Source organism: Rhopalosiphum padi, chromosome 4 (assembly GCF_020882245.1).
Source record: "Rhopalosiphum padi isolate XX-2018 chromosome 4, ASM2088224v1, whole genome shotgun sequence".
NCBI lineage: Eukaryota > Metazoa > Arthropoda > Insecta > Hemiptera > Aphididae > Rhopalosiphum > Rhopalosiphum padi.
The window spans coordinates 29141238-29169154 of record NC_083600.1 but is presented as its reverse complement, the minus strand read 5'-3'; the positions used below and the strand labels follow the sequence as shown (position 1 = coordinate 29169154).

Below are 27917 nucleotides of genomic sequence, written 5' to 3'. Positions count from 1 at the left end.
TTAAAACATTTTTTTTCATAATTTCAGTTTCAGATGGCATTTTTTTTTTATAGTAAATAATTTAACAATGTAAAATTTTTATTTTTATCCGGCCTGCGAATTCTTTGTAATTCGTAAATTTGACCCGAGAGTCCAAAAAGGTTGTAGACCACTGGTCTACTACGTTCATATGCATAAAAAATTATCAAGTGTACCTATGTATATTAGTTGTATAGTTATTAATGTTATGAGTTTATGACTTATAAATTATATCCAAATTTGGGTAGTATCTTTTTACAAATTATGCAATTATAAATAGTGTACTGATTCGATTTATTACTAACTGTTGTTTAATTAATATTTAAATATCATCCCAATCAGTGGCGTAATTATGGGGGGGCAAGAGGGGGCACTTGCCCCCCTGACAATTTTTTGAAAGCTAAAGGTATATATTTTAACCGGGGGGGGGGGGTGTCAGGGTTTTGATAATAATAAATATATTACATTCATTATACATTGCCCCCCCCCTAGATTTTTTCCCAGTTACGCCACTGAATTCCCAATCATATTGGTTCAATACAAAGTTTGTGGAATGTAATTTATTTGGTATTTTAATTTAATTTATTTTGATTAACTTTAAAAAATAGTATATCCAGTATTTAATATATAAGTTATAAATTCAGTAACTGAACAGTTAATAAAATACTAATACATTTAAATGGACAGTCATAGACCATAGTGATTTTTATTTTAAATACGAATGTAATGATTGTAAGTATTTCTCTATGTAATGTAAGCAAGGTACCTGGTTATTTTATGAAATTCGTGCCTTTATAATATAACATTTTTATCAACGTACTAGTGAGATATAAGCAATAAGCATATTGCAAAAATCAATTATTATGCAATTTGAAGAAGTCACATTTGAATAATTTAAGTATAATTATTAATTTCTCGTTACATTTATTACACTTATTAATATACATAGACTACACTACTACACCATGATATAATTATATCATGGACTACACCATAGTCCATTATACACTCCATATACCCAGTAGAAGCGACACTCACCCCTCCACTTTTATTTTCTTCATTTCGGGCGACAAGAATGATGTTGTAAGCACGATTAAAGATATATCTTTAATCGTGGTTGTAAGCTTAATGGTAAAGCATGATGTTACGAACGCTACGCCATAGCATAATACTACCAAATGACATCAAGTGCTTCCTGGTGGTATACATGTTTACTAAATGTGTGTCGTCAAAAATCCGCCATTTTTTCACATAGTGTTATCGTTATCACCTTATTTACTCCACGTGGTTATAATAAAATGTAATAATTGTATTGATCATAACATTCATAACAGTTTAACACGTTATCTAGAGAATTGTCTATTGATTTATTCCAATCTTCTTATTTTATAAAACGTAATAACTAGTAAAGAAATATTTAAAAATTGTAAACACAAATGTATGTTTGTTTTATTACAGAAAAACATAAAGATACAATTTTAAGTATTTTATTTTTATTATGTTCACAAATCGATACGCTAAATACCTATAATATATCCAAGAAGAGGATCCCATAGTTCACTTTAAAATATGCCCTCCGTGGCTGTAGGCTGTATGATTACATTATATTCAACCCGGTCTACACAGCGTCGGCAAGTTGCTAAAAATCGTATAACAATAATGTATGATAAACATATTTATACTATTAAAAATAATTATTTAATAATTAAATATTAATATTTAATAAAAAGAAAAATGTAATTCAATCTGATGCGTATTATCATTGATTATAAATTTATAATCAATGGTATTATTGGTATTGTCGATTAACTGATTGCTTTAGTAAAATAAACTACTATAACAGTAATATAAAAATATAAAATATCCTAATAAATATAGGCCTTTCGGACCGTATATCGCTCAGAATCGTTTTCGGTTATTCGGCGAGTGGTGAGTGGTAACCTACACAATGACGAGATCCACTTGATATCTACTATTTATAACAGAGCGAATTTTCCTATATTTTTCTATTAAATTAATGAATTTATTAAAATTCTGATATTTTAGATTTTTTAAATAAATTCAAGGGTCATGTTTAGTACATTTAAAAATACTAGTTAAATGCTTCGTTTTTTAATCATTAAAGGAGTGGTGTCTTGTGATGATTTCAGCTTCTTTATAGATTCTAAGCGGAGCAATTTTATAACGATGTTTTGTTATTTATTTTTATGTTTTTATATAAGATGAGTTATTAAAAAAATGCTTCGATCTTTGAAGATGTGTCGTGTGTGTGTGTGTGTGTATAGACTCATATACTATTCGTATATTTTAAATATTTTTACTTTTAACTGTTTTAAAACCAAGTAAAATATAAACAAACTGTATACCGATATCTACCTATTATATGTAACTTACATATTATTACTACACATAATAATAAAATATACGTCATGTATTAGTATTAAAAACAAACTCATTGTTTAGTGTTTACAATTCTTAAAATGTAATAAAAAAAAATAATAATAATAAATTCTCTAATCTCATCTGGTAGAAATGCAGGCAGTGCTCCCTTTTCACCCACCACTCAGTATACACAGTACAGCCACGAATCATACGATCGGCCAACTTGAGTCATCGTCTTTCTTCTCTAAATTTTGGTTATTGATCGGAATATTATAGTGAATATACTGTTTGTCCCGGGCCAACACAGAAACAGCAACATCGATTTATTTACCACAACCCTTACATTTTACTAGTTACTTATATAATTATATCTATTACCAATACTTACTACATAATTTTATAATTGATATAATATATTTAAAATAATTAAAATTATATACCTATATACATATAAATTTATTAATACGATAATATACCTACTTAATATAATATAATATTTTTTGTATAAATATTAAATATATTTTACAATTATATTAATATATTTTATTGTAGAGGGATGCAATACCTAATTTAAGTGGGTATTACCGTGGTAGTCAACTAGTAGATGATTGTAATCCGTATAATATAGGTACACAAGTTATAGTTACTAAGTACCAATAGTATCTTCTATCTCAGATTTTATTTTTATATAGGTAATAGGTACTATTTGAAACTGACATTGGTGCACCATAACCTAGCATGCTACTAATCGTATGTTATTAATCCTACGTGTATTTTGATTGTTAATGTTAAGTTTATATAGATTTCGTTAGTTTTTTGAAGGATTAATAATTTTCATTTTTCTGAACCTTTTATATTATTGATGATAATATCTTTTTTTCTACTTTCCCGTCGTTGTAGATATTTTCGAAGAGTTCCTAGCTATTCATAATTCATTATATTTAAAACAATTAAAAATCCATATAGTAATATAGAACTGTTAGATTTCTTGTATTCGTTTTTTTCGATTATTTTTTAAAATATTAGGAATATTTAATTTTAACCTCTTATATAAAAGTATAAACTAATAAACTAGATCCAATTTTATAACAGAAACCACCCTCGAAGGCTCAAAGATGAATATACGCAACAACATATTATAATGACCTTACTAGAATTTAAAAAAGTCAAGGAAAAGCCATATGTTCATCGTAATATTTCATGAGATGTTTTACGGGTGGAAATTGTCTGCTATGCTGAAAAATCTACGGGTTGCAAATGGTTAGGTATGGCAAATACTGACAATGGTGCCATTCAACTAAATTCACAATTATAAATATATTGTAATAATCAGCGTTTTATAAGATACTAGAGTATTATAAATACCGTATAGAAACACTAGACACAAGAATTATAGTACGTATAGGGTATAGATATAAATTATATAATAATGGAACCGCGCAGTATTGAAAATTATACCCTCTGGTAGTCTGGTTTGTGTCGAATTACTCGAATTATAAAAAAATCGTTGTCAAAACATCAGCTGGTAGAGCAACAGCTAGACAACATTTTCTTTTATATATAATATACAATAGTACATTACTATAGCATTACAAATTACAATAGATTGTCTTATAAATTATATTATATACATACATATCAAATATTATTATTATTACATTATATTAAAGTGAACTCACTGTATTCCTATGTATGTACGTCTTTAAATTTTTTTAACAATGTACGAGCAACCTCATGTAAATCGAGTACTTACTCAGTAATACAAAGAGAATATTATACCTATTGTGTTATGTTTATGTATATAATTATATTATACTATTATTATGTATATAGGAACCTATATAATATGATTTTAAAAATATATATTTAAATTGTATATTATTAAAGTAGGTAGGTACAGATATAAGGGATGTGGTAAATAAATCGATGTTGGTTTTGCTGTGTTGGCCCGGGGCAAACAGTATATATTCACTTTAATATTCCGATCAATATAGCAAAATTTGGAGAAGAAAGACGATGACTCAAGTTAGCCGGTCGCATGATTCGTGGCTGTGCAGTGTTTAGTCACCCAGACTACCAAAAAGAGAGCGCTGCCTACATTTCTGCCAAATAAAAGTAAAGAGTTTATTATACATTTTTTTTAAAAATTAAAATTATTAAAAATTGTAAACAATAATTTTTGTTATTGTGAATTAGAAATAACTAATAAATTTATCCTGGCAGATAAATTATATAACAAAAAATTATATAATACATCTGTATAATATGCTGTTTTCAATAAATATTTAAGTCTGACTACGTACCAACCAATATTTTTATTTTGTCACTAAACAAAATAAAATATATATAGCTGTAAGCTGTAATAGTACATAGTTAGTCATTGGATATATATAGTATTGATACAGTGTAAAAAACTGATATATAGTTGGTATGTAGATAACTATAGACAATTCATTGTTCTATATGTCTTTACTTTATCTAGTTAAAGTATTTATTTAAATATATAATTTTAAAGTAAATCTTTTATCTTTCACATCAATATAGGTACGTTAAATTATAATTAAAATATTTATAATTATGTATAGAATTCCTATTTTCTACCTTACGGATTTTAAGACTTACAATAACTACCTAATGGGCAATGACTAATATTGATATCATTACAATTTCAAGGATGAGTATTGAGTTTCATTAACCAAAGTTATATTGTTAGCTACCTACTTAATCCTTGTAGATTATTTTTTATTTTTCACATAATTTGAAATATGATTAAGGCTTTATTTTTTCTGATAAAAAATGTTTAATCAACATTATTTAGGTATAAGCCATTAGGTAACTTTTTATTGTTTATACCTACTTATTATATGGTAGGTACATTATTAAAGGCTCTAATAATAGTGCTTTTATATTTTATATCACGAGGCACGAATTAAGCTATATGATAAATTACATTAAATTGTGCTTATGGTATCTAATTTGCCATGTTTGGTTATTGCTCAATCATTGTTTATTTCGTTATAATCCTGCATAATATTGGTTATTAATTATTATAATAATATTATATTCGGAATTTCGGCAAGACACTAATATTCACGGAGTAATGTCGCGCGGGGAAAGTGTTTCACACGACATATTATCTACTATCTACCAATTGTCCAATTATTAAAAGCAACATCAATAACTTCTGCGCACGGCATGACCCTGGTTGGCGGATTCAGGGCACACACTGCGCATAGTGATCCTGGTGCCTGGTCATACATCTGAAATCCGATTGCCTGATGCCTTACTAGGCCTAATATTTGATAAACAACATGGCGGCATTTATTGTCCGGTGCCCATGACTGCAACAAGTCGTGTGCCGTTCTAACTATAGATCGTTGCGTTGTTCGACGTTTTGAGTTTGAAAAAAAAAAATACGTGAGTTCAGATTAATTTACATTTTTATCGGTTCGTTTTATTGTAAATATTATATTTTTAATATGGTGGTCAATCTGGAAGGGTGTCAGATCAGTGTTTTTAAATGATTCAGAAATAAATTTCTGACACCGGCATTGGATTGCGCTCCACATACCAACCTACATAATTATTATTTATTGTAATAATAATTTTTAAATACGATGTTAAATAATGCATCGTATTATTTAATAAATTATTAGTATCCCATAACGTGCACTAATTTTTATGAACGCTTAATACTAATGACTGGTCGCGTACAGTAAATTATGTAATATTGTACTCAGCAAATTAATGTAATAATTTATTTAAGAAATCATTTAGCTCTATAGCTACTAGGTTAACATTGACTTGATGGTCGTTATGTGTCTTATCACATTTTTATTTTAGATTATTGTGTGCTATTTAAACTGAATTTGATTTGTGAGCTATACAAAACATTGGAGAATGCCTAAACGAGGAAAAGAACCGAGACCATCCAGTCGTCATTCTGGTGGTCGTTTTTCACCAACATCACAACCACTACGACAATCTAGAAATGATTATCAAATTGCAGGATCTTCACGTTCAACGTAAATATATTGAAAATACTCATACTTTTTTTATTTAAATTTTTATTATTTTTGCTTCAAGTATAGGTAATTTTACGTATTTACTTCACATATTTAATAACAGTGTTTCATTAAAATTGTAGAATTTGTTTTGTACTTATATTTGAACATAGTTATTCTTATTAGTTAAATTTTTTTTTATCTTTTATTATTTATTATGGAATTGATAAAATATTCTAGTTGGAAAATCGTCTAGTCTTAGAGGTAAAAAATTAATTACCAGAAATATGTCACAACAAAATTTGTGTTGATATTTGTGATTTATTTATTATTTAAAGTGAAATCTAGTCTTAAAAATGTAAATATTATTTTTATATTTAAAGTAAGTATTTCATTTGGAATTCATAATAGATTAGTACATTTTAAAAATCTGTAGGTATAAATTAAATTCATAACTGTTAAAAAAATGATGAACATGAAATTATATACAGATTTACAACATTACATGTTTAGATGTACAGTAGAGCGTCGATTATTCGCACTAATTGGGACTGAAGGGGGTGCGAATAATCGATTTATGCGGATAATCAAACAACCATAGAAAATTTAAAAATAAAGTTAAAAACTAATTTACTAGATATAATACTAAATATAATATTTATACATAACATAAAAAATATAATAAAAATATATGTAATGTATTTATTTGAAATAACAATCAATTTTTTTGTTGCTAAATTTAAGATTATGTACATTGAAGTGAGCCATAGTAGATAATAAAATAATCTCGCATTTCATTATATGTACATGATAAAAGGAACATAACGAATGATAAAACTAAATTAAATTAAACTAAAAATAAATTTGTACACAAAAATTTTGTAGTGCGGATAATCGACGCTCCACTGTAAATTAATTTTATACCAAAAGAAAAATTTAGTTTCTTTTGTTTAAAGAAAATTTTATTAAAATATCAATAACCATTTTTTAAATTATTTATATTACTAATATTTTTTACACATGCAAGTTATTCTATATTTATAATTATTTTAATCTGTTTAAATTTTAAAATAACTAAAATTGATGGCTAGTTATTATTAATAGATGGTTTGCAGTCATGTTGAGAATATTTCAAATGTATTCAGAATATGTAAATACTTGATATGGTTTCTGTTTGAAATATGTGTTTAATTACTTCGTTTAAAAAGTATTTGAAAATAAATACAAATACTTTTATTTTATTTCAATAAATTTGGTATTGAAATATCTGTATTTTTATCATAAAATTATACCTACTTAGTTCTTATACTTCTTTATAAATATTGAAATTAAAAAGTATATATTAACATTCTAAAATGAGTTTAAGAATTTCAGATGTCACATATTATTATATAGTTATTTCTTAATCTGGTTAAGCTTAAATATGTATTAGATACAATTTTTAGCTATTTTGTTATCTGATTATTTGATAAAATTATATTAATTCTTAGCCATCATAAGATAATATTTTAGAAACAAAATTTAATATAGTAAAATACAAAAATATTGGTCATTGTAATATAATATAAATGAAAGAAAATATATATTATTCTGAAATATAAATAAAAAGAAAACATTTTTAATTTGTCAAATGTATTTAAACACTTAACAAGACTGATGGCATGAAGGAATTTGGGTTTTGAAATTACTCTTTCGTAACGCCAACTTAATTTATTTTTATTTCTGAGACCAACATTACTTTATTTTCCTAGAGGTCGCTGATTATACTTTCAGGTTACCATCAATGCTAGTACTTAAACTATTGGTTTTGAGAGAGGGTGTAATAAGTTTGAAATGCAAACGTCAGGAATGTACTACTGTTACATCGGCGACCAAAGGAATATTGAGGCCTTAGTATAGAATACAATTAATTGGTCATCAATGAGTCGCCCATGACTACCCTACTCAACTCTGATTGCTTGCGCAATATACTGTATAAAACCGAATAAAATAAATTTAAAAATGTATAAACAATATAATTTATTATGTTATAAGTTATAACATTTTTGCTAATAGTGTATCCATTGTGTTCTACTGGCAGTTATGAACAGGATAAATGGAAGTGCCGTATTAATAGTTTGTTTATTATATAGTATATATATAGTAGTTGACTATATAAAATAAACAATTTTTTTCTTAAAGATTTTTAATTTTTTTTTTTGTTATATTCAAACAATATTAATCATATGGACTTAAAATTCCATTATAAGTTAAATTATCATTTCTATATTCATAAAAATTTTAAAAATATTTAGCCTAATTTTAAGCTATTTTATACTATTCTATGGTACATTGGAATTCGCTTAAATTGTAATAATAATAATTATGTGTAATAATTATTATAGAATTGCATTATTATTTTATTTTTTTCTGAAATTAGTTTAACTTCCCACATTTGAAATTTCTAATATTAAAATAAATTATAAAATATCCAAATATCCTTAGAAATAGAGGCTACTATACTACTGAGAATCATTTTTTACAAACAATGTTTATCATTAAATTACATTTTAACTCAGTTATTATACCAATTCAATGACGATATATGGTCAAATTTCAAAACGTACTATTTAGGAACTTACCCCGTTTTATTTTTATTATTCATAATTATTAATGTATTAATGCCAAACTTACAATAAAAAGTATGGCAATTAAACGAGTTAGGTACATACTTATTTTATGAATAATTTCTCAAACATCACTTTAGAAATACTTCTACTCAATTTTCATAATTTGTAGTTAAAGGAAATATTTACCGTATATCTAGCAAATAATGTTATAATACTTAAAAATATTACTTGATTGTTTATCATTAATGTATTAACATTAATTATTAGTAAATAATGCTATTTACTATTAAATAACTTTTACATATACATATAATTTGTATCAACTATATGAATTGTGTATAAACTTAAAAATCTGTTTTTGGTTGTAAGAATTGAAACTAAGATAAAATACCATTTCTGATCAGTGTAAATTTTTTTTTATTTAATACTTACATACAATTTTTTAATGTCATAATTCTTATATATTCATAATAATATGTATATTTTAAAACAGAAATTTTGTTTTTAAACATTTTTATTTTATTTTTTTGTTTTATCATTTTGATATTATTATCATTGTACTCTAGTACCAATTCATCAAAAGGGTGCAAACAATTGTATTATTATTTTTTTAAAACCTGAGTTGAGTTTTACACAAACTAAAATCTTGTATTTTATGAAATTTGTAATAATTATTACTGAAATTTATTTTATCATTAAAAAGTTATAGTGAAAAATGTTTACTGATAAATATCATATTTTAAATATGATAATATCATTGATATTTGTATAGGTGTGATTCTACTTCTGGAAGAAGATCACCTCATACCAAAGATAATAACAAAAAATCTAATGGAAACGTACATCCTGGAAATTCTTCTAACAGAATACTTGTGTTAGTAAATATTTTAAACATTAAGGGGTTTTTGTTAACACTAAACTTAATATTGTGTGTCACTTTAGGAATTTAGTTAATAGTCCAATCATATTAACTGATGATGATGATGATGATGACAATGTATATAAGAATTTAGATACTTCTGTGAATTTATTTCGAGAAAATGGAAATAAATTGAAACCTGAATCAGGCGAAGGTGCAAGCCTTGTGAAACATTTCGTACCTTCTGCTGATAGGTATGGCTTATATGTGATAAATGATAATATTGTGTGTAAAATGAGTGTGTAATATCTTAAATTAAATGCTAAAATCATAAACAAAATATTAATAAAATAACATGTTGTAAAACAAAACAAATGAATCATAATGAAATAAAAACCTAAATATTATGTTTAATACTAAAAAATTTAAATTAGGTATCTAAAATTAAACAAAAATCATGCAAGCATCACATTCTATACATCACTATGGTAATCATTTTTATAAACGATGGTTTTTCATAAAGAGAAGTTATACTTTACCTATAAATATATTAATCAATAATCATATATTTATTTATGATATATATTGTATAATAACCATTATTTGAATATTGAACTTTAATAATATTTAAGTAATTTATAGGCTGATTGGTAAATAATCTAAATTTATTCAAATTTGAGTATCTAGATTCTAGATTCTCTAGAATGTGGATACCGGTGTACTTTATTTAATTTCTTAACTAGCTATCCTAACATATGAAAAACATAAATTGGCATAATTTATAATAATAAATTAAACTAAAAACAATAAAGCAAATTATAAATTTATTGAAATTTGGAAATTATGGATATATATAATATATATAATTATTAATAATACTGTTATATTTAAATTATATATATAGGTAATTAGTACATTTTGAATAATTCTATAAGGAATTTGGAGACACCTATGCAATATCCTTATTTGCAATAAAAAGTAGGAATTGCATAATAGGGAATTTTGATGATGTATATTTAATAAGCTTTTTCATATTAAAGTCTGTTATAACTTCATATAATTAGTTTAGTGGATGCAAAATAAATTAGAACCTATAACCCATTTATCTGTTATTGGTATTTGTTATTATTCTAGTGTAGGTTCTATATTTTTACATCTAAATCTGTGTTTAATATAAATATATCATTAACAATACCCTTTTAAGTCATTGATCATCCGGTATTGTATCTTTTATGGGATGAATATCCAAACTATTGTTCATGGACAAGTTTTTACTGGGCCCACTAAAAGCTTATAATCAAATAACAATCTTTTTTGTGGATTTTATGGAGTTAAATGTTAGTGTTAAAATTAATGAAGATAAAGCAGATTTTAATGGCAATTACATTTTGACTTGTTGTTAAGGTGTTAGAAAGTATTATATGATTCATTAAAATATGCCATAACTTTTACAGTTACAGAACTTATTTTTATTCAAATGTACCTCATTTATATTAAAATTTTCCTAAATTCATTCTTTGTAAATAAATAAATTGTTTTATATGTAAATTACTTACATAGTAATATTATAATGAGTACATATGAAAATTAATATTTGGAATGCAAAACAATTTTTTATACTTCACAATTATTGAAAATATTTAAATTACTTATATTTTTAGGATTATAAAAATATACAGGGGTATTAGACATAAAATAATCACAAAAAATACTTACCTTAATACATTTTATTTGAGTTATTAATAAAAATAATCTGAAATCGACTAATTTGTTCTTTTAAACCTTTTTTTCATTGTGTTACATTAAAGTTAGAAGATAAGTACTGTGCTGTTTATGGTATGTAAGCATAACATTGATTATTTTAATAATTTATGAAAAACTCATCTGTTACTTGTAACTTATATTAATGTAATTTTTACTAATTACTACTATCTTAATTTAGGATGATAAATAATTTATTGAATCTTATTTTAATTAAAAATTAAAATTTGTATTAATTATTTTTTATTATATGATATTTATACATTCAATTTAAGCATAATCTAATTGATAGAGTCTGTAGTTGTTGCAAAGACGATAATGGTTTTTATTTCTTTTTAATTTGTGATAATATATACTTTTGAAGTGAAAAATAATATTTTAGTGTATAATAATATGTGTATGAGTATTATATTTATATATATACATATATATAAGTATCTGTTTGTATATTTATTAATAGGTACCACATGTCACAGAGTGCTCCTGAAAAACCAGTGTTTAGAGGACCAGAAACTGATGTATTGCATGATCTTGGAAATGACAAATTAAAAATCATTCGAGTCCAAATGATACGAGCTGACATTCAGCAAAACGATTCATTTCGTAAAGCTTATGTAGTTGAAGATTCAGTAGCTGGAAGTAGATCAAAAGGTAGGTGATATTTATGATAAAAAAGGTATTTTTCTACTGCAACAAGTTAATATATATTAATTAATATCTTAATGTTTGTATTCCCAATCAATTTAAATTACTATAAACCCTTAAAAATCCATTATGAATGAAAAATATTGGTTTTTTAAAAATTATTTTATTATTTTATAACTTAATATTTATTATCAATAAAATTATATAAAAAAAATACAGCGAAGAAAACATGATTTTTTACATTTTTTAAATTGGTTTTTTTTGTTTTTATATTTAAATTTTATTGTTTTATGTTAACAAAACTTGTTTTATAATATTTTATTCAAATCAAATTTTTACATTAACTTTCTTGTGTTATTTTATTATTTAAAAAAATATTCTAAAAACAGTTTATAATAATATGTTATTAAGATATGTGGTCAATCATGGCCTGTTAGCCAAATCTAATTCACAATCATATTATAATAACTGTTCCACAGAAGTATTCTATATAATATATTAGCTTTCTTCTTGCACTTCATTACCTATTAAAATGATGTCTTATGTATGTGAATCAATCGTTTTTGAATTCATTATTTAATATTCATCATTCATAGACAATACGACATTCCTTTGATACTTTTATAGCTATCTTTGTGCGCTTTGTTGCCCATAAAAAACCACCTCTTATATTGTAGTTTTTAAAATGTATTTCATCATTAACTGATAATTTAGACATTCTCAGTCCCTGTCTAACCTATTGCGTTGTATCGTCCATCCATGCTATTACCTAGTTTTGTTTAGTGTTCTTTCTAACTTTTTCTTATTGCTCGGCTCCCAGTCGTAGTATGATGTTCAATAGTTTTTAACCTTTCTCAAAGATTGGGCTATTAATGCAAAAATAATGTTTCAAATCCAACTGGTAGTCCCAGAGATTTATCACTTCCAAATAAACTCTTCAGTTTTATTATATTTGTATAGATTAAAATCAAGCCATTAAGGGAACACAACAATTATTGTTAAATATATTGTGATATACTCCTCTCTATAATATCCTACTAACTTTAAGGAGTATATTTTTTCTAATTCTTTGGCCATAAAAAATAATTTTTATTTGCCTACAGCAGGGTCGGCCTGGGTACCTGAGGGCCCAGGCAGGAATTATTTTCTGGGGCTCAATAATTTAATACTGTATTTTGGGGCCCAAGAACTATAATACGGCAAGGGCTCTGCCAGGAATCCCGGCCCTCTGGCCCTGACCAGGCCGACCCTGGCCTACGGTAAAATAATTTTGTTATCACTGTCATAAAAGATAAGTTAATTTTAAAATTTGATAAATTGTATTTATCAATAACATCACGGTTTAAATAATTCTTATAATTAATTATCTTTGTTCCTTTCAGGATATACTAGCTTAATTTAGGATCTAAATTTAATGCTTTTGGTAAGAAATTATATTTGTTTGTTTTATTGTTAATAAAATGAAAAGTGGATTATTCTTTTCGAATACTGAAGTCACTCAAAATATTCGATTAGTTATTATAGTATCAGGTGTATTCTCTACAAACGGAATTCTGTTAAAAACTTTTTGGATTTTAATTTAACTGCTTAGTAATTTTTACTTTTAATTAATAATAATAATTATAGTATATTGATTTATTACATGGAACTAAGTCCTCCAGGTGCACATGTTTAGAATATTCTAATCGCTGTGTATTTAAATTTTATAATTGTGTTTTTAAGTCTGTATACTCTAGATTGAGTTAAGAGTCTTACATGAATTACTTAAAATAATACACAGCTATTGATGAATTATGAAAAAGTAATGTATACTATTAAAAACAGATCAAATTAATTTTTTTAATATGAAATTTATTTAAATATAAATAATTATCCTATTAGCTATTTACAATAAAGAATAATTAAAGATCCAAAAGGTTCTATGTTATATCAGAGTGCATCTATATTTAAAGAAGAAATGTGAATTCCCAGTGTATTGATCAAATAATTATTTTAGTAGTCTCTTTTAATCTTAAATTTTTATTTATTTTTTATATGTTTACATATGTAAAGAAAAATATAATTTAAAATGAAACATTTTACATAATTTTTATTAATTTAATAACTTATTTATTTACAATAAATAATATAACAATAATATTTATTTAATTGTAAATTATCTTTTTATTAAGTAGTGTGAAATAACTTATATTTCCGCTATAAGCAATTATTTAATTTAAATTTTAGATTTTAATTATTATTTTTATACATCAATTCTAAATCAACTTTTTATTTATACATATTATATTTTCTACATAGACATTTTGTTCAAAACATACTTTTGATATTTAATTTAATTTTAAATTTCAGTTACAATTTATTAAACCTAAATAGAAAATAATTTTTAAACAAACTTTTCAAGGAGACATTAACAACCTGTTTGTATCAACATAAAGTTTTAGTTGAATACAGGTCTTATTGAAATTTTACCCTATTGTGGGTGGTTATGTATGGATACATATAATTTTGTTTCCTTGAAAATATTACCATTTCTATTAATGAAATATTGGCAATACAATACATACCACAAAAAACACAAATATACATAATAAAAATGTCAATGTTTTTAATAACACCTAAGTTTAATATTTGTAGACAACAGGTTTTAACAATATAGTTCTATTTATTTAGATACCCATTCTATTTTTAATGCTATAATTTGTGATACTTTTAGTAAATATCATAAATATATTATATTGAGATAATGATAATAAAAGATAATATTTGATCGGGAAAGCAATAGGAACTAGATTCCAAAGATGTCAAAAATCCAATACTGCAATATAAGATCCATCAGAATTATGATTAATTATGATCATACCTGTAAAAGTGTGTTAGAAAAAGAAATTTACTACAAGTGCTTACTTAGTACCAACAATTGAATGTGTTATTATTATACCTATCCTATAAAATTATATATATTTTTAAGGGTTAAAATTAAATATAATATTTTATTATTATTTTTTTTGGTACTTGTTTGTTATTGTCCCATCACTAAGTGACATTACACTGGTAGTTTTTAATCTAAAATGTCAACATTTTTCTGTATCTCGATATCTTCCGTGTAGGTTTAAGTATATAATTTATTAATGGAAAAAGGGTAAATACTTCTTTTAATATTTGATATTATATTTTATTATATTTTAATTTATAATATTACTATATTAGTAAGTTGTTGGCTTGTCTCTATATTGTGTGTATAAACCATTTATCATAAAATCATTATTTGTTTATTTGCCTTATTTTAAAATATTGTTAAAAATTATGTTAATGAGATATAACAAAAACATAATGTTAAAACAAATAAAGTTTGTGACATTTAAGAAAATTGTCTAGTTTTTTTTTTTTTGTGTCATGAAATATTAATTATTAACTATGCTTCTATTAATCTGTAAAAAATAAATTATTATTCACATTTATTTGAAACTTATACCGGTATATAAAAAATATAGTACAATTGTGACCTGGAATGGGTTATACAGTGAGGTTGTGGAGAAGTAACAAACAATTACTCCTTTTTTAATTCCTAATTTATCAAAATGTACTATTCCTTCTATATAAGATTTTATATTTTATTATTTAAGAATAATTTTTTTGAAATTGATGATGTATTTTATTGTATTGAAAAAACTAGTTTAGTCAATATAATTTGAAGTAAACTAGTGATTTTGTTCTCAACTTTTTTCGATCTTATGCTTAGAGATCCGTTCAATGTTATATAACTATATTTTTAATATGTTCACTGCTATATGACTACTGTTATCCGCATAATATCAGAATATAAAAGAATTTTTACGGATGCAAGTGATCACACCTTATATTATCTACAACCCATATGACCGTGGCTATAATAATCACATTTATTAGTAAACATGAATATTTTCTTAGGCATCAAACTAATATTGAATATTTTTTGATGATGAGAAAAATTTATATCAAGTGATTTATCAGTTGCTTAAACATATTATGTTGTAAATTTATAATACTTAACAATGCATCAAATTTTATTATACAATAATTTTATAAAACGAAATGATATCAAAAAAAAAATATTTGCCCTTAAATAAAGTCATCCGCTGGCTGTCAACGTGTTAAATTAAAATTATAATTTTTTTGTTAAAATATTTTCTAATTTAGGTTAACTTAACTTGATGAAAATTTCATTATACCTTTACCCATTTTAAATAAAGAAAGAAATAATTTGTATATAATTGTATTTACATAAATACAATATAAAGATAATGTATCTACTGGATAATATTCTATATGATGAATATAGTTTAAAGAATGTCAATTTGTCTTGATCATAATTCATAAAAAATGTGATTTGAGAAATAAATTATTTGTATTTAGATAGAACAATAATTACTGTTGATCTGATCAATATATGTTATACGAGTGTGTTATCAGTAATAGTGTGTTATCATAGAATTATTAGTGTGGATAATCCTTATTTCAAATTTATTTTAATTCTAGAATTTTTATTTAATGCTATAACATTGGCACCGATATCAGTTTTAATTTTTTAACACCCTCCTAAATTAGATATTGCATCTGTAAAGTTTATACATAGTTTATCGGCACCACTGACTATACAAAAATGCGTTGACATCTGAAATAAATTTTGATATAGTATAGTCATGAAATGCAAATTTTATAAATATGTTTTCTGTATTATGGTTTCAAATCAGAATGCTCATAAAATATTGTTAGTTTAAAAATGATAAGCCATTTAGTAATGAACAACAAACTTTTTCAATAAATTATTGTTTTACAAACAATAGTTATATGGCTGTTCATTGATTTAGTGTTCATTTTGTATTCATTTCAAACGTTAACAGCATGATATCCTGTACGAAGATGATAGAAAGAAGTGATGAAGGTCATTTGAGGAAATATTTTTTATTTTAAATAATTGGTATGTTGGTACTTCTTTTTAATAAAATAACAATTCATTTCCATTTGCTTTTTTTAAATTTTTAATTAAGCTTTGAAAGTAGGAATTTTTAGTGCCCTACCCTATATATATAAACCATTAAATCATATAATATGTTGAGTAATGGTTCAGATTGTCAATGCTTGATAATAATAATAATAATAATAATAATACAAAATTCAAATTGATTAATTATCATTATATTTCCATTAAAATTATGTTTTAAATTAACAAATGTATACATAATTATTATTCATATATATAATTTTAATCATAATATGTTTGAAATTAATCATATTGAATTGTGCATTATTATTTAATTATAATTTATAGTTAAGTTAAGAAAAATAAAAGATTGTTAAAAAGATAAAAATAATAACATTTGGATTAAAAAAATGTTACTAAAGAGAATTAATAAACTACTTAATAATATTTATATATTAATTATTTATAAAATAACTATTATTAAACAAAATATATTCATTTATAAAATGTATTTTATTTAATATATTTTTAAAAATTAATAAGTAAAGTTAAATTTGACTAGAAATCAAGTAAAAGCATTATAATATATGTTTAGTTGTACCAAAAGTACATTAAACAATATTTATTAAAGAGTTTAAAAATTTTATTTTACCATTCTTATTTTATATTATACACTATTTGTAAAGTTGTGCATTGAGTATTGACATGTAGAATATGAAACTATATTTAAATTAATATAATTGATAAGATTAATGACCAACTTTATTTTAGTTTATAAACATAAACTTTATATATAATAATTTAAAACCTCAGTTTACTTTTAGTAGTGTATTTAAACAAAAATTTAATCTTAAATATATTAAATTATATTATCATAATAATTAATAGTTTAAAATTAGTGTCATTGGTCATACTTATCTTATATCATATTAAATATCTTATATAACAATTAATTGTTTATATATTTTTAAACCAATTAGAATAATTAAATAATTGTAGTCTATACCAATATTTCAACAGAATAAACAATTATTACGTGAAATAAATACATTTTTTTGTCTATTTCAATAAATACTGTATATTGTAAACTTATTGAAAACTGTTTTCATTTTTTTTTTTTTTTTTTACTAACATAAAATGTTACCTGCATGTATCTATCATATTCAAATTTCAAAGTAGTCCCTAATATTTATATTAAAATATATCAAGTTTATTAATCAGTTAAACTGAAAAATATAGTATTGCTATTGTCAAATTTAATTAATCTTATAAATTTATAAAAATCATATCAATACCATTTTTATTTAATTAGAAATAATAGTCTATAATAAAACATCAAAATTATACCTAAGAATTTATAAAACAAACATATTTAATGTATACATATCTAATATCTTTAGAAAATGAGATCAATAATTTATTTTATATTTACATTTGTATATTACATAAAAATTGGATCATTTTAATGAATTTACGAGTAAATCTTTCATTATATTATAATTAGTTGTTGCTAACTTTTATATCATAACTCATACATGAAATATATACCTTTAAAAAAATGAAATCCTCAATGATAATATAATATTATTAAATTTGATTGATAATTGGTTTTACTCATAAATTAAATATTTTTTCAAACTAACATCCATTTACACAATGTGATAAATTTAAATTATATACTCGGTTACCGATTTTTATATGAATATCTGAATATAATTTCTTAAATTCTTTGCTATATTTCATTAATTATTATGTGCATTTGTTTTATAATTATAATTATAATATTATATTATATTATATCAGTCTATAATAATCTAGGAAGCATTTCTGTTATTTGGCATGTACCAAAAAATTCTTAATGTGTTGATTGTTGTCAATAAATTACTATTCAAATGAGATAATTATAGCCATGATTGTTTTACTTAATATATTTCTTAAAGATGGAATTTTGAAAATTGAGGTAAGACAATTTGCACCTTTGGTTTAGTGAAAATTATTGGGCTAATAAATATGTAATAAATTAGTAGGCCATAATGAAAATGTCTTAAGGTTTTAACTATATAATTTATATTTATATTACTAATATAGTTTGATATAATCTTTGTCATAATGGGTTATGACTTGTTATATAGATTTTTAGATTCTGAGCGGAGCGATGAATTAATAAATTGTATAATAATTTATTTTAATTTGAATGTATTGTATACACACGAATAGTTGAAAAAATGCTTCAAACCTTTAAAGGTGGTTCTTCACAGAAAATTGGATCTAGTTTGTGCTTTAGATAAATAATATTTAAAAATTCCCAATATTTTTCATAATAATCGGTGAAAACAAATAAGAAATTAAGGAAAATTAGAAATATCAGTTTTCAATAAAAAAAATTTTGTTTTGTTTTTGGTATAATTAAAAAATGAATAAGATACTTATAATTTTTTACCAAATATTTATATCGAAAATTTCCTACACATAGTATAATATAGAGTAAATATTAATAATTGTCTAAAAAGTTAAGATTTTTTTAGCTATTTATAAACATAAAATTGTTGCTTATTAGTTTTTTAATTATGAATTAAATGTGGGTCAAAATAAATGGTTTCATATAAGTTTTTCATTTAGCAGTTATAAAATATCAAAAATACATAGTCACAATATTTTTTAAAAGCATTTAAATTAAGAATTTGTATGAAATGTATTAGAACTTTTAACCAAGAGTCTTTTGTAGTAAACAATTTATAAAATTTTCATTTTTATAGCTAAGATTTGAAAATGTAATACAGTGTTCCTCTTAAGTAGTTCATACTGAAACTAAAAAATTTAAAAATATATTTATACAGTTCTTTTTCATAGACATTTCAATTTCAAATATGAAAAAAAATACCATATTTTAACAATAAATAATGTTAATTATTTTTTTATAATTAAAAAATATTAACTTTTGGAACTTAAAAAGTTTACGTATATTATGAACTTTGCTATATGCAATGACTTTTTCAAAATATATAGATTAATTTTAAGAAATTTCCTATTTATGTTCTGTATTTTAAAAGGTGGTATTGACTTAAAAATGTAATGACAATAATGTAATAATTTGATATAAATATAAATAAATATATTACAGTGAAACCTCTAAATACAATATTAGAGTAATAAAAGATTGAAACTATAATTAAAAAAATTGATTTATTAATTTAAAGTTACATATATACATACATAGGTATATAATAAATGTAATTTATTTTTATGTATTTTTAAAAATGCGAAGGTAAAAAAATGATAATAATAAAAATTAAAACTAACACGTATTAAAAAAACCAGTTGGTTTTGTACCATGACGCAAAGTCATTTCATGTGTTAATGCATTTTTTAATTCCACAAATTTACGATAGAAATGATTAAAATCAAAAGTTAAAATGCCATAAAAGTGTCCAATAAGGGAGGTTTCACTGTATAATAATTATTAATAATATAATAAATTCAATCTTCTTGCCAAAAATTAAATAAATCTTATGTAATAGCAATATCAAAATAAAAAAAATATCACAATAATAATAATTTATTTAGTGATATAGACTAATTAATTATCTCCGCTCAGAATCATTTTTTGTATATAATGATATATCATTGAATTTAAATTTAACACACCTATAATGGTAACCCACTCGACACTTATAGTAGAGTGATACCCACTAGCGTAAAATATTTAAATAATTTCATTTTTTTATCAACTAGGTTTTATATAATACATAATCGATACATTTCAGACTTGCTCTAATAGTTTTAATTAGCATTCGTGTTGCCACAAATGTTGTAAACAATTTTATTTTAAACATTTCTTTACAAAATTTAATGGCACAAATTTTTCACTATTACTTTTATTATAAGTAAATAAAATATAACAATAATACAGATATTTTAATTTTATTTTGAATCATAGATAAAAACCATCAAAATTTTGAAGAACGACAAGTTCATTTTAATCAAAATAATCAACAGATAATTTATGATAACGGTATGTCAGTATAGATTGGTATTATGTATAAAATTTAATTAAAACATATATATTTTTATAATTTATAAGTGTATTTTTATTGTGAATATTTATATTTTAGATAAAAATTATGGAATGCCTATGAGTCCAACCAGGTTAATGTCTCGCGATCAAAGTTTATCCCCACGTGTTAATATGGTTCGTCCACCCTCTCCTCCTTTACCTTATTCTCCTGAACGTGACCATTTCAATTCTGACAACAATATGTTACGCAGAGATAGACCAAAACGCTCCCCAGAAAGAAATGTCCATGATCGTCCACCAAGGCCAGAACATTTTTTGGAACAGTAAATAATTAATTCTTGATTAATATTGCATGTTTGTGGAATTTATCTGTATGGTACTTTTTAGACTTAAGATGGAAAACTTTTCTTCTGGTCCTCCTCCAGAACCTAGATCACCAGAAATGCGTTTTAGACCAGGTGATCATAATAGACATCGATCAAAGGATGACCCGATTCATTATGAAGAACGTCCCAGACATAGTGGATCTCCTATATATTTTGAGAATCATTACCAGTACAACAGAAGTATGTCACCTAATAACCGACCATTTTCTCCTAATCATGAACAACAATTGCCAATTACTCCACCGTCATTACGTGAGCTTTCTTCACCTTTGAGAGATCGTCCACCACACCCTAATGAGCGTCCTCGAAGAAGACGCACACCACCGCCTAGACGGGATCGTTCAAGAGAAAGACGACGTCGCATTTCACCTAGAAGAAGAACACCACCACCAGTTCGTTCACCTATAAAGCGTAGAGGTTAGTATACAGTTAATAGTTAATACAAATGATAATAATTCATTACATTTTTAATAATATATCAACAAATTGTATTTTCATTATTTTTCTTTATTAATTATTTATATTATATATACTTCAGGTAATTATAAGCAGTGGTTATAAATACTAGTATTTATAATTAATGATATAAGATAAATGTAAATCCATTTTTGTAATACAGTAAAATTTACTAGTTGATTATAAATACAGTGAAACTTCCATGTAAATTTCCAACGAAGTTGAATAAGCAACAAAATAAATTTGTAATAAGGAGGAATTCGTAAAATGGAAGTTTGTTATATAGAAGTTTTACTGTATCTTCATGAATTGGATACCAGTAAAATAATATATTATTAATATATTTTATATTATATTATTCTAATCTGCAATTGTATTGGTGGTATCCACCATAGAACTAAAGTAATTCCACTTTTTATGAATTTTAAATTTTTATTTAAATCAATTATTTTATAAAAATGTTCAAATATTAACAATTTCATTAACTTTTTAATATTGCATACGTGTTGTATTATTAGAGATTGGTAAAAAACGAGGACCTAATAAAAGTCAGGAAGCACGAAAACGAGAAGCCAAAGAAAGAAAAAGACGATCTCAATCCAAGCCAAAATCTGCTACACAACAAGTAATTATACTTAAAAATACTATTTGTTTAAATGAATTTATACTATTATTTTTAGGAACATCAGCAACAACAAAATCCATTCCAGCAACCTCAACCACAACCTATGTATCCGCCACCACCTCCTCCTGGAGTTGTTCGAATGCCACCGAGACCTTTCCCTCCAGGACCCATGATGATTCCATTGCGACCACCTCCCTTCCCACCACCAATGGGAGCATGGAGGCCACCACGTCCACCAATGCAAGCGCCTCCTTCTGGTTGGCCATATCCACGTAAGTTTCATAACTCAATAACTTTTTATATGTAACAAACTATATCCTTTTACATGTCTCATCAAAATAATAGGCAGATTTTTCAGTTAAATTATATAATAAATGTGAGTGTCTAGTTGAAATTTATGGTAGATTGCAGAAACTTTCATTACAGTTAACCTAAAACTCATGAATTATGGTCTTTAAAATTACTTTTTTGTGCAACCTAGCAATTCTATAATGTTAATTATGATAAACAATGGAGTTTTCAACAGTCAGAACCAACTTTTTAATTATTATAACTAAATTTCTAAACGTCATTGGTATTGTGTTAGCATAATAAATATGAGTGAGACTAAATTAGAGGTAAATAATTTATGAGATATATCATCATCTTGCCTACAATGTGTCTTCTATAGCTGCCAGCTAATCTAAACCTAATATTTTAAGTAATGTTCACACATAAAAAGTGCGCGAATTTCAAATGTATATAATCGATAATGAATGTAATTGAATAATCTATAGGCTTGTAATAAAAAAAAAAGGGTGGTAAAATGGTTACCTAACAATAATATTGATTTTCAAATATCCCTCCAACGACTGCCTTTGTAGTAGGGAAGTCACCAACCGCACATTTGATTAGCCCTGACTAGTGCTGTGTTTACTGTAGAGTTTTCATCATCATGCAGCTACTCTCTTTAGTCTTTAGAGTTTTGGCTACTATTGTCAAAGATCTAATAATAATCACCCTGTATCCTTACCATTCAAATAGTTACTTCCAATCTCTCCTTAACTTGTCTTATTTCAGCAATCTACTGTTTCTTTGGCCTGCCTCTAGTTTTTGTTACTATCTAGTATCCTAATTACTTGAAGCTTTGGAATTTCTCAAACATAATCCTCCACAGTTAGGTCCTCACTTCTAATTACTAACTTTTCTATTTTTATATAAAATTGATATTTTATAGTTAATCTATCGTTTCCTTATTTTTTCCCACCAGATTCAGATCCAATTCATAAATTATATTGTATAATTATTAATTCTGTTCTGTTCGGTACTACCTTATAAGTTCAGTTTGTAGTCCGCAACCTGGCTCTCCAGTTCTAAAGTAGACTTATGTATGTTGATTTGTCTAATGTTATAACTAATTTGTTATTTATATTTGATAGTATTTTATTGTTATTTCCCTGCCATCAACTCGAATAAAATGTATCACCCTGCTACCAATTAATAGTTTGTTATACTTATATTTTTTATTAAGTGTTACAAAATTTTCAATTAATGGTAAATAATAATTATTATAATAAATTATTTGCAATAAATAATAGCATAGTTAACAACTAATATTTCATAGTAATATTTAAAAAAATAAAAGACAGTTTTATAAAGATTTTTTATTTATTTTAACAATAATTTTTGTTGTAATACTAGTATTAAATAATGCAGGAAATAACTTATTAAAATTCATTTTTAACAATATTTTAAAATAAAATAATACTTTTTGTAAAATAGGAGAAAACTTACTATTACATACAATATAGTGACAAGCTGAAAACATACTAACACAATTAACATAATAAAATACAATTTCAAATATATATAAGGTAGTTACCCTTTTTTCTTAAATATATTACATATTAAACTAACCTACATGTAAGATATCATAGAAATGGAAAAATTATTGATTCTAAATTCAAGCTGCTGGCGTAAGATTACCTAGTAACAGGGTGATAAATCTTATACGGAATGGTGACAGGATGATTACAAACAAGTAGCTATTTGAGTTAGTGCTGAGTATAATTAAAATGTAAAGTTTTTAATCTGGTTTATTTTTAACATCAAATATATTTAATAATTATTATTTTCATTTGTTAAAGAAATGATAGTAAAACACTAACATTAATACCAATGACGATTTACATTTTGTTATAGGCTATAGCACTTTATATTTGCATGTAAAATCTTAGACTTTGATAGCATAATTTATTATAAATTAATTTACAACTTCAATAATTTTTTTTTTTTATTGCTAATATATACTTATACTTGCATGTTAATTTTATCATCATTACTTTCTTAATATATAAATATGACATATATGTATCCTAAATACTTATATAGTTAAATGATAAAACATATATTAATTATGCTAGTATTATTTTTTTCTTCACATATTTTTTAGAAGCAAATTAAAATTCACCATTTTGATTATTATATTTATAACTGAAAATATATGTAACGCATATTCAATAAATTCCAAAATATTCTAAATATTACTACAGGAAATAAATTATTTTGACAAATTTTTTAGCAGTTCTCTTCTTTAAATTTATAACAATCTATGATAATTTAAAAAAAAAATCTATTTGTAAATATTAAATAATAAAACCACTTTTTTAAATTTTTATAAAAAAAATTCAAAATAATTTATTATACGACTTTTTCACATATTGTTACGTTTCTGTGTACACTTTTTATAATTTTGTATTATTTAATTTGTTCTTATGATTAAAAATTCTGTTTACCAAAATAATATAACTATTCTGTATACATATTTGTCTATTTGGCTTGGTTATAGTTGTGGTGGGTCAAGTTAGTTTTGATGTCTATAGACTTGTATTTTCACACAAATAGTTACTAATTGTTAAATAAAAGTAGAAAACTCATTTAAATATATTACTTGAAGTTGTTTTAAAAATAGTTATATCATTTGAAAATTATTCCTTAATTGTTGGTTATTTTGATATTTTGATATTTTTTTATTTTAATTTTTTTAATTTATGTTTGTTCTATTTCCATTTTGTCAAATTAATGGTAAATTTAAGATAAAAACTAATAATTAATTAAATGTCTATTAAATTAATATTACTAGTAACTCCTAGGCTTAATATTTATTGAATAAATATGCTTCACCAAGAAAAACATGCACTTAACGGGCATTTATTTTTAGGCTGTATTTACAAACATTTATTTTTGATCTATGCAAAAAATTAAATTAAAAAAATCTTAGCTTACTAAATCAGATTATACTTATATTATTAGTTTTTACTACTTATGATGTTAACTTTTAACAAACACTATTGTGAAATCAGTCTTACTTATAGTTATTAAGTTTAATTTAATAGTTGTTAATAACAAATGCCATCCAAGTTATTCACTAACATAAAAATATGCTAGTGATAAAACTAAGTGTGTACACTATTTTGGCTATATTACATTTCATTTCTTTTATTTTTAAATGTTATTTTAATATTTTGAATATTTTTACAGGCCCAAGGCCATACTACTTCCCCTACTAAAAGGAGTGGCTACGAATATTTAGATTTTAATATTTTTTAAGTGTGTGTATTTCAAAAAAAAAATGAGTTCAATGATAAAAACAATTCCCAAATAATTAATATTTTATCAATACTTGAAAATCATACTATTGATATGAAATTATTTATAATTATAATAACTATGTTTTTATCTTACATACTCAATATTTATTAAAACTTTAATTATTATACTTATTATTGTGATCTTGAAAAAAAAAAATCAAATTAAATATTTCAGTCAAAAAAGCTGAAAATTAGATTTACAGTTATTTTTCAATTGTATTTCTATTGATATTTCTTAATTTTAGCTTAAATGTATGTGTTATTTAATAATTTCACAAAAATAGTGTGACGTGATTAAATTATATTAATGTATAATTTAAGTATTTATCACTAATTTTGTGACATAAAATTAAATTGACAGTATATGTGTTATATGTGTGTGACATTATTATATAGAACATTGATAGACAAAAAAATTACCAAGTTTAGTTATTTTAAAATTTTACAAAATCTAATGTGTATAAATTTCTATAATAAATTTATTATGTTTTCAAAAATGTTAGCATGACATCCAATTATTATACTTGTAAGTTAGATAAATAAGTTGATAAACAATATTAAACTATTAATAATATTAAATTCACACATGTAAATCAATTTCTTTTTTCAATAGAATCTTACAAAATGAAAACATTTCCCTAGAAATGAATTTCAATTATTTAAGTATAAAGATATAAATCTTTTCAAATTTAATAAAATTTATTTAAAAAAATAAATATTTATTACATTAAATTTGAATATTGTCGTACCTAACCATTTATTTAGTAGTATTATTTAGTAAACTAGTAAACATAATTGTCTTGTATTATTATAATATTATATAAACAGGATTATTCAATTAAACGTTACAATAATTGGCATTATATATTTTAGTAGATTAAGAAATTTTCAATGAAGTTTTCTTCATTTGTTTAGTATTGAGTGATCCTATTTATATTCTGACAAATAACTATGCTGTTTTAATTGTTAATACAATTTATTCTGCATGACTTAAATTTATTTTACTTGTAAGTTAAATAGATCATTTCATTATTAATAAATGTTAACTTGTATGAAATTAGGTAATTCTTGTTTGATTGCTGCAGTGTCACAAATATTTAAATATTAACCAAAACGTCTCATAGATCTTAACTAGCACGAAAAATATATTTTCATTTACGTGCAAAATCAAATTTTAATAGCATCACATCACAATTCGACTTCACAAGTTAAACATTCGTTATTATTGTAGATATAAATGTATCACTTTACGCAATAATGTTGATATCATCGACACCGAGAACAATTATTACGTCATGACTTAGTCTCGGTGTCATGAGGCATATGCCGCCAAAAATTAATGCAAAAATGGCTTTTGAACGATTGTGGACACCGGTTCCATAGTTTGTCGACGATATTAGATGTTTGCTGCACTCAAATATAAATAAATAAATACACGTGACTCCGTTTTACAGGAAATTAATAATATATATAATTGGCATTGTGAAAACCGTCACTACACGGTTTTTTAGTCGATCTGAAATATCGATTATTTTTTATCGCATGAAAAGGCGCTTGTTCTATATAAG

The 27917-nt window shown here is 23.9% G+C and overlaps 1 protein-coding gene across 5 annotated transcripts; it reads left to right on the top strand.

Moving 5' to 3' along the window:
• Nucleotides 1–5603: 5603 nt before the first annotated feature.
• LOC132928331 (serine/arginine repetitive matrix protein 1-like) lies at nucleotides 5604–27406 on the top strand. 5 transcript variants are annotated; one of them, XM_060992918.1, is made up of 11 exons: nucleotides 5604–5817; nucleotides 6244–6425; nucleotides 9786–9887; nucleotides 9956–10126; nucleotides 12094–12284; nucleotides 21176–21250; nucleotides 21351–21576; nucleotides 21641–22056; nucleotides 22614–22720; nucleotides 22776–22992; nucleotides 26240–27406. In XM_060992918.1, the coding sequence occupies exons 2-11, from the start codon at nucleotides 6301–6303 to the stop codon at nucleotides 26266–26268; spliced, it is 1659 nt and encodes a 552-aa protein (XP_060848901.1). In that variant the 5' UTR covers nucleotides 5604–5817; nucleotides 6244–6300; the 3' UTR covers nucleotides 26269–27406. The 5 variants fall into 5 exon arrangements, with proteins under 5 accessions (XP_060848901.1, XP_060848904.1, XP_060848905.1 ...); XM_060992921.1 differs by having other exon boundaries at nucleotides 5606–5817; nucleotides 22785–22992; XM_060992920.1 differs by lacking the exon at nucleotides 5604–5817 and adding an exon at nucleotides 5853–5995.
• The last annotated feature ends 511 nt before the right edge of the window (nucleotides 27407–27917 follow it).

Coding starts and splice junctions, on each gene's coding strand:
- LOC132928331 (XM_060992918.1), top strand. CDS start 6,301: ATGCCTAAACGAGGAAAAGAACCGAGACCATCCAGTCGTCATTCTGGT. Junction 12,285..21,175: donor AGCTGGAAGTAGATCAAAAG/GTAGGTGATATT, acceptor TTTGAATCATAG/ATAAAAACCATCAAAATTTT. Junction 22,993..26,239: donor TTCTGGTTGGCCATATCCAC/GTAAGTTTCATA, acceptor ATATTTTTACAG/GCCCAAGGCCATACTACTTC.